Genomic DNA, 8,393 nt, shown 5'->3' with positions numbered 1-8,393 from the left:
GGATAGGCGTATCATACACGTGCATTGCACGTGCAAACAGTGCTGTCGTCGGCGCTTGGAGGACCGCGCTCTGGTGAAGGATTCGAGGTTTCGAGGCCTCTCCCTTTCTCGAAGTAAACCCTAATTGATTGCTTTCGAAGGTGCGATTTCTCTCCTCTTATCGCGAAATTTGTTCGTTGAGTTAAAGATTATATCGAGGTTTAGGATCTTGTTCTCGTATCTTGAGATCTCTGGCGTTCTCCTTGTAAATTTGAAGTCAAAGAGATGTGTTTGTTGTAAAGGAATTGGATAGGGGCCGTATAATTCTTATCACAGCTTGATAATTGCGTGCGTGTTGATTCGTTTGATGCGTGGAGAAGCTTCTGGGTTTGCTCTTCTCTTTACTGACAGATTCGTCTTTTTCCTGCTTTATATGACGCCGCCCTGCATGAAAATTTGCTTCTTTTGGATCTCGTGTTTTGTTACTCTTTTCATTTGTTACAATTTTACTTATAGGTTAGATGATGATAAAATGAATCAAGAACATGGATTATCTTACCCACTAATTCGAACTTGTAAGTATCATGGCAAAGCAGAAGGTCTCACTTGCCTAATTTGCTTTAATCAGCCACTCAGATCAGGTCAGGTTGTCGACGGAATAATAGAAGTTTAATTATTCTTCTTTGAAACCTTCTCGATATTGGATTTTGCACTAGGCGAAATAAAAGAAATGCTAGTTGAAAATTCCTGTTGTTACGTAATCTATTCTACTGCAATAAAAAAAAAAATGAAAAAATTATGGGTATGATGGAGTCATTAACAAGGATATCCCTAGTCCAGTTTGCTTGGCCTGACTACCTTGGAGTGGTACATGGCAGTGTCTTTACTACTCCATGATATCAAAACTATCGAGGCATGCCTATTTCGTGCAGGATTAAAGAGGATGGCTTCCTCTACGCATCAGTTAAAATATGTATTAAATAATGTAGTTTCACTTAAGTTTTTCAGGAATGAAAACTATAAGAGATACAACTTTCTCCCAGAGAAAAAAGAAAAGGAAAAGAAAAAAAAAGGAAAATTATGATACATACTAGCATGTATAATAGTTCACTCCCTATATTGCTCCCTATATTGAAATACGAGTACTAGCTAAGAAGTACGGACATGGGACACAGGATATGGATATGACACGATAATGGATGCATGGATACGATAATATCTTGAAAAATTAGGTCACGATACGTTTAGGACACAGAATAAATAAATAAAACATTATATATAGTATTGATACATTTAAAGAAATATATTTTTTAACTTACAATATAGATACACATGCATACATAAATTATTTATAAAAGAAAAATAAAATGTACACAATACCATAAAGTCAAAAATGATAATGCTTATACGTGGCAATACAATCCAAATATTATGAGAATAAATAACTAACTACCATTACTTATCTATAGTTGATGCCATAGGCAAATCTGTGATTTTACAATAATATGCATTAGTATTAATTTTCTTGGATGCACCAACTTGTGATTTTTGCATTATATTTCTATAGCATACAAAGGAAATTTCAGTAATAGATGATTTCTATTGTAAACTTTATAGCATATGATAAATTTTATATCCAAAAAGTATCTCAAGAGTGTTCAAAAGTGTCCAAGGAGTGTCCGAATTTATTTTATAATTTATTAAATATTAGATGCATTGTAGAAATGTCTGACACGTGTCTAACAAATGTCCGATGAGTGTTAGACGAGGTATGGTGTTTAAAGTGTCCATGCTTCGTAGAGTACTAATTTACTACATGTGCTACGGGCTAAGAAGTACATGTAAATATTTGCACTTATGAAATTCCTTGTGCAAAATTCATTTCTATGAGAGCTCTATTGAATTGTTTATATATAAGTTGTATTCCTCCTACTCAAGTTGATTATTGATCCATTCCTATTGAGTTTTCTTTTAGCATATGCATGGTTTCTAGTCTCGGCCAATCTTATCCCACCCTTAAACTCGTCTATTAACTAATTTCAATGGGGTATCGATCGTTACCTGATTTAGATCGAGCAAGTTTTGGTCGAAATCGGGAGAGAGAAAGGGAGAAAAAGAGGGAGGATAGTAAGAAAGAAAGGGAGAAAGAGAAAGAAGAGAGAGAGAGAGAGAGAGAGAGAGACTAAGAGAAGTTGAATCTATGTCGAAGGTTGACAAAGTCGGATCTAAGGTCGACGAAGTCGGATCTATGTCGAAGAAGTCGGAGATAGAGTAAAGCAAAAAATTATATATCTAAGGTCGACGAAGTCAGATCTATGTTGAAGGTTGATGGAGCCGAATCTACGTCGGAGAAGTTCCCCGTACATTGATGGAGGTTGGATCTACGTCGAGGTTGCTGGTCGAACAAATTAGGGATTGATGGGGTACTTGTTCTTGACGGTCACCTTCTTTCAAATGTTGATGGAGGTTGGATATACGTCAGAGAAGCATTGCTTAGGAGAGATGGAGTAGGAGAGGAAGAGTGAGAGTGCATGGGGGAGAGGGGGGAGTCGGAGAGTGAGAGGGAGATTGTTTTTTTTTTCTAGAATGAGAGTGAGAGTGCGAATAGATATAAGGAGGAGATGGGAGAGAGAGTTAGTGGGAGTGAGAATTAGAAAAAGTTTTTTATATGTGTGAGAGGGGGAGAGAGAGAGAAAGTGTGTGTGAGTGGTAGGAAGGGAGAGAGAAATTGAGATTAACAAAATAGTGTTTATTTTTATTTTGTAGACTTCATATATAAATAATTTATATTTATATCTTATTATTAGTTTTTCTAAAACTTTTAAGAATTTTTATGTATTTTAAAAATTATTTGAAAAGGCTGATTCCGATCCCGATCCCGATACTTGGAATATTGGGAATATGTATTTTATTCAAATACTTGTTCATTTATCACCATCTTGTTCTCTTTTCTTTTTTCTTGTGATGCACCTGTCAATTTGTTTGGTGGAGCTTTCTTGTTTTGTATATTTATATGAAAGAATTATTTCCTATTATCTATTATGTGTATACTCGTGTGAGAAAACCTCTTTGGCATTGTAGTTTGCTCAAAGTGAGATTTAACTGTAGTCGGAAAATGTTACTTCTCGTATTCACCTGAATCAGTTCTTTTTTCCCATTGTTTGTCTGATCAATTCAGATGGAGAGATCCACTCATGCTTTGACGTATAAAGGTTCCATTCCTGATGCAATTAATGAAGCACGAAAGCAAAAAAAGCTCTTTGTAGTCTATATGTCAGGTGAATTCACTGATTATGATTTTACATTTTGCAAGTATTTTAAGTTTTCTGTGTGGTTGCCAAGCTGTAGAGAACAGAGGCTTTTTAGTGTATTGGCTGTTTGCGTGGTGAACAGATTAACACATTCTGTAGGCCATATCTTGCAATTGGGCTGTGACTTGATACAGCCATAACTTTTGCTTGGAAGATGGTTATAGTAAACATCAAATGTAACTTTTTTTTTCTTTTTGTAACTAACTGTTTTCTTCTATTTTAGCTTTGATGCTGGTAATTATTCAAGTAGTTCTTGACAGTAAAATAGTACTTTGGGCTGATGTTTAAAGGAGCAGAAACTAAATTATGTTTCCAGATAAAAAGAAAATTCAACTACAGCCTTGAAAACTTGATATATGGTACAGGGTTTTGTTTTCATTAACAGACAACTGTCAATTGGCTGACATTGAAGCTTGCCATTGGCTGACACTGAAACATTCTTATTGATTTATTTATGTGGAACAGTAATCTTTGTATTTCTGTGCTGCCCTACTATTATAAAGCAGAAGAAGAAAAGAGAGAATATGTGCTCCAATCTCCTATTAAACTATTTCACTAAAGTACTAAACAGTCCTAACAAACTCCTTTTGTTTTGAAACAATTCTGAACTAAATGAGTTTGATTTACACACGATGACAATTTATATTATGTGCTCCAATCTCCTATCTCCTATTATAACTGGTATGCCTTGTTGCTCCATTTTCAGGTGAAGACGAAAATTCAGTTCTTCTGGAACAGTCAATGTGGGTGGATCAAAGTGTAAGTTCACTCTTAATGCCTGAGGGACTTGGCTGATCTTTGCCCATATTATATCCATTATCCTATGGTTGCTACAAGGTTGATGGTTTCAAATGTAGGTGGCAGAAGTGATATCAAAATGCTGCATCTTCCTTCATCTCATGCAGGGAAATGTTGATGCATCCCAATTTTCAGCCATCTGTATCCTTTATTAGCTGACTTTTATTCACTATGATTATAAATTCATAATAACAAGAGAATGAACAGTGCAGAATTATTAAAAGGTGTTGCACTATGCATGAGTCAAGGCTTGACTTGTTGAAGCTTTTGACCAGTGACCATAGGTTCTGTACTGGCTCGCCTGAGAATTAGCTAAACAGATGTCTAACGGTTAAAAAAATCAACATGTGTGATTAGTATTATTGCATGCTTAGATTCAATGATCTTGTAGCCTGTTGCTTTAGTCAGTTATGCAAATTATTCAGTCAAGACATACTTACCCACATTGCAGCATAATAAATTTCAACTTGAAATGTTGGATAATATTCTTTGGTCTTTATAGAGTTAAGTTATTTAAACGTAATAGACCGAATTAGAGTGCATATTGTGAACAGGGAAAAAAGAATCTCAATTTGAGAATCAGGATTTTGTTTTTTCACCCATTCTTAATGTAAAAAGAACCTCACAGTTATGACTGTACTGGTAAAAGAACAATCTGCACAAAAGCATGCTGAAGAATCAGAGTCTCGGAGGCCCTTCTCTGCCCTGGCTGCATTCGGATAGAATATGCAATTTCTCTATAGTAATGATTGTTCATTGGGAACAATGGTACCACATCTGGAGTTCATCAGTCAAGGGACATGATAGCAAGGAGAACTGGAAAGTTCAACAAACATATTAGAAAGAATATAAGGTCGTGCAATTATGCATTGTTATGTTTTCCAAACTCTTCCGCAGCTTGATCTATAAATAAATGAAAGATTCTTTAAGCAACTTCTCGGCACAAATTTTCTCCAGTCATGTTTTCTTGTCTGCACCATTTTTAGTAGAATGGAATGGCACTATGCATCATATTATTTATCATGTTTTACTGAGTGTCCATGGTTTGTGATGCTCAATTTGTGCATGGGGAAGATAGATCTGGATAACCATTTGATTTGGTACAGTTGCATATCGCAATGTTATCAAACACTTGTGGTCTGATATAACCTCAGAGAATGCTTAGGTTGCTTGACTTGCTTATTTCTTACATGTTTATTAGTTAACTTCTGTGATTTAGGATTTGGTCTCAAAGATTATACCAATTTCCGGTGTTGCCTTTACATGACCTTGGTCAGACCCACAGAATTTCATCCCAAGTATCTCTGTTATCGGAATAAATGGTGTTATGCTATGGCATCATGGTATGAATACATCAAATTAATTCTTTCACAGCAAAACCTTTCTTTTTGCTACTTCTCATTATAGTCACTTGCCACACATTTGATTTTTGTAGAAGGGTACATCAGTGCTGAAATTCTTAAAGAAAGTATTGAGAAAGCTTGGGCTGCTCTCCATCTACAGGTGCTGTACTATTCTAGGCTCGGCCATATTTGTTTTTCTTTTTCTGGTATCATCTGGATGACTTTTTGTCATACTACTAGTATGCTCTGCACATTTGAAATGATTGAACCATTGCAGGAAATAGCTGCTCTGTTAACAGTAGCAGTTGATTCAAAAGAACCTCAACCTGTCGGTTATCCCTCTAATATCACTCCATCTAGTCAAGGAGGTTCATCTAGCTCCATTGCTCCATCATCTTCATCTGATAGAACTGCTGAAGATACAAAAGTTGAACAACTAACTGATTCTGAAAACTTAGTGAAGCAGAAACTTGAATCAAGTGATGATGTAAGCTTTCTGCATCTTCCCATTTACGTGATTTCATTTCTGTGCTTTCCTCTTCATGCTTGACATGCTTGTTATATGGCAGAAAGATCTAAAATCCATGGAACAAGCATGCTCACAGTTAGGTGATGTCAAAGATGTTGAGAATAGTGCAGATGAACAGTCACATTCAACAAGTAACAGAGGTAAAAAAGTCTTGCATGAAATATCCAGGGATGTTAACGACTCAGCGCTTTGCAGTGAAGCAGATAAACCACAAGAAAAGTCTAAATGGGTCGACAGTAGCATCACAGCTTCTCCTGGGTCGGCTGCTTGTATTACTTCAAGTAGTGAAATTTCCTCGGTGACTCCTATTGAAACAGAGAAAAAACCTCATGCTAAATCAATTGATGGATCAACTACCCATTCAAGTATTGCAAAGCTAAATGAGGTTCATCTTAATATCCGAATGCCAAATGGGACCAGTCTCCAGATGAAACTTCTGAAATCAGATAAATTAAGATCTGTGAAAATTTTTGCAGATGAAAATGGAAATAGTGGGACTTATGATTTGGCTGTTCCTTATCCACGAAAGGTGTTTGTTGATCAAGGTATTTGGACCTTTCACCTCGATAAGCCTTGATCCTTCATTAGTACTCTGCATTCGCTAGGGATGCTACTCTGGATCTAGCTTTTTATGATTTTATTAGTTCATTGTGAAGACAACTTTTCATTTCATTTTGACATTCTATTTATGTATTGTCCATTTCATTTCGAAGCAAGTATTGTTTCACTATTTCATGAGGCACTGAGATATATGTTTCTGTCCATTTTCTTAAAGAAGTTTTTCTTTGGCATCCTAAAGTTGCTGGCGTGTAGCTTTTACTTGAGTTTCTTTTGCAGTATCAGCTCATTAAGAATGACTATCTAAAATGATAATAATGTTAGTATCAACTTAATATAATTACTTGATCATGTAAAATTTCAGTGGTATAATTTATTTCCAGGTATTGTCACTTTGCTAAATTATCTGCCATGTTGAATGGTGCTGCCTTTTGAATATTTTAGTCCGGAAGCCTGTTGCGGTTTTTCATTCCTGATAATGGCTTTTCTAGTGATTTGAACCATGACTCATTGGGCTTCTTTTCACACTTTTTCTGTGTTTTGAGTTTCAACATACTCATTAAGCTTTAAATTGGATCGTTCTCATATGCAGATATGAATAGTACATTATCTGAACTGGGCTTTGCAAACCGGGAAGCATTAATTGTTGTTCCACATCGTCAATCTACTAGAGCCTCAGGGAGCCACTCATCATCATCTGATAGTAACAATACTGTGAGTGGGAATCATTCCAGTGACAGCAGTTGGAGTTACTTTGATTATGTAAAAAAGATGTTGTCATACATGAACCCGTTATCTTTTTTTGGTGGAAATGCCACCACGTCAAATTCAGAACCATCAGAAAATGATCGCCCGTGGCAGTATAGTAAGTTTTCTTTATTATTTCTCATTCCCATCCTTACTGTAAGTGCTTATTATTTGATCCTCAACTGCTCAAGTTAATTGCTTTGATTTCTTACTCCTGATGTTGAGGCTCCTAAAGTTTTAGCTTCTATGCAAGTTTTTGAGCAATTTCATTGTTGAGTTACACGGTTGTCCTATAGGTCCAGATCCTAGCCTTCAGCATCGTTTCACAGGGGCAGAAGCATCTCAGCAACCATTTCGCTCTGATCACGGGAACCAACCAGCAGATGACAGTGTTAAAAACACAAAGAAAAGAACATCTAGACCATTTGGCAGCAATATCCACACTCTTAGACATGATGAGGATCAAAGTCCCTCGCGCGACCGAAATGTTTTCTGGAATGGTAATTCCACGCAGTTTGGGGGTGATGATGATAAGAAGTAACTAAAACGGATCACACCTCTGCAATTTGAATAAGTGGCTTTTGGCTGCCCCTTTTTGGTTTCTTTGATGTGTTTCCAAAAAGCTACAATAGATCCGAATAGTTGAAATCAAAGAACAGAAACTCGGATATTGCTATTAAGAATTACTTGTATTGTTCATGTTGTTTCGAGATGCTTGTATTGATTTATCCTCATCTAATGGAATCCACTGTATAGCAGTAATAGAATGACTTTGAAGTTTGATATATTACATTTTAGGATTACTTTTCGCTATTTTCCTGAATATCAACATTTTGCATTCTCTTCCTCATATTTGCTATCCATCTGGTACATATTTGTTACTAATATTATTGACATCTATCACTATTGTTGATTTGTTATTATTATCTTAAGAGGGCAGAATCATACATCCGTCCAAATTACATCACCTTTTCTCCTTTCCTGCTTTTGTTTTAGAGAGAAGTGCAAGTTTCATGTAGGGAAAGAATTTCATATCAGCACCGCCCACAACCTGGAGTACTGGAAATTCCCCATACTAATTCAGGAGGCTGAATGCCAAGGTCGATCTCTTAAGGTTCATGACACTAC

The 8,393-nt window shown here is 36.1% G+C and overlaps 1 protein-coding gene across 2 annotated transcripts; it reads left to right on the top strand.

Annotated features, from left to right (window-relative positions):
• On the top strand, positions 1-8,078 carry LOC140801925 (plant UBX domain-containing protein 11). 2 transcript variants are annotated; one of them, XM_073157310.1, is made up of 10 exons: positions 1-140; positions 3,158-3,257; positions 3,997-4,049; positions 4,148-4,229; positions 5,366-5,431; positions 5,524-5,591; positions 5,709-5,918; positions 6,001-6,505; positions 7,111-7,383; positions 7,562-8,078. In XM_073157310.1, exons 2-10 carry the CDS (start codon positions 3,158-3,160, stop codon positions 7,804-7,806), a joined length of 1,602 nt encoding a protein of 533 aa, XP_073013411.1. In that variant the 5' UTR covers positions 1-140; the 3' UTR covers positions 7,807-8,078. The 2 variants fall into 2 exon arrangements, with proteins under 2 accessions (XP_073013411.1, XP_073013412.1); XM_073157311.1 differs by having other exon boundaries at positions 108-366.
• The last annotated feature ends 315 nt before the right edge of the window (positions 8,079-8,393 follow it).

Source organism: Typha latifolia, chromosome 15, assembly GCF_019914945.1.
Source record: "Typha latifolia isolate L0001 chromosome 15, TyphaL0001v2, whole genome shotgun sequence".
Lineage (NCBI taxonomy): Eukaryota > Viridiplantae > Streptophyta > Magnoliopsida > Poales > Typhaceae > Typha > Typha latifolia.
The sequence above is the reverse complement of the archived record's forward strand: the minus strand, read 5'-3'. Positions and strand labels throughout refer to the sequence as shown.

Excerpts from the sequence above, each read along its gene's own strand:
- LOC140801925 (XM_073157310.1), top strand. The coding sequence starts at position 3,158 with ATGGAGAGATCCACTCATGCTTTGACGTATAAAGGTTCCATTCCTGAT. Across the intron at positions 5,432-5,523 it reads TGTTATGCTATGGCATCATG|AAGGGTACATCAGTGCTGAA; the intron begins GTATGAATACAT and ends TGATTTTTGTAG. Across the intron at positions 7,384-7,561 it reads TGATCGCCCGTGGCAGTATA|GTCCAGATCCTAGCCTTCAG; the intron begins GTAAGTTTTCTT and ends GTTGTCCTATAG.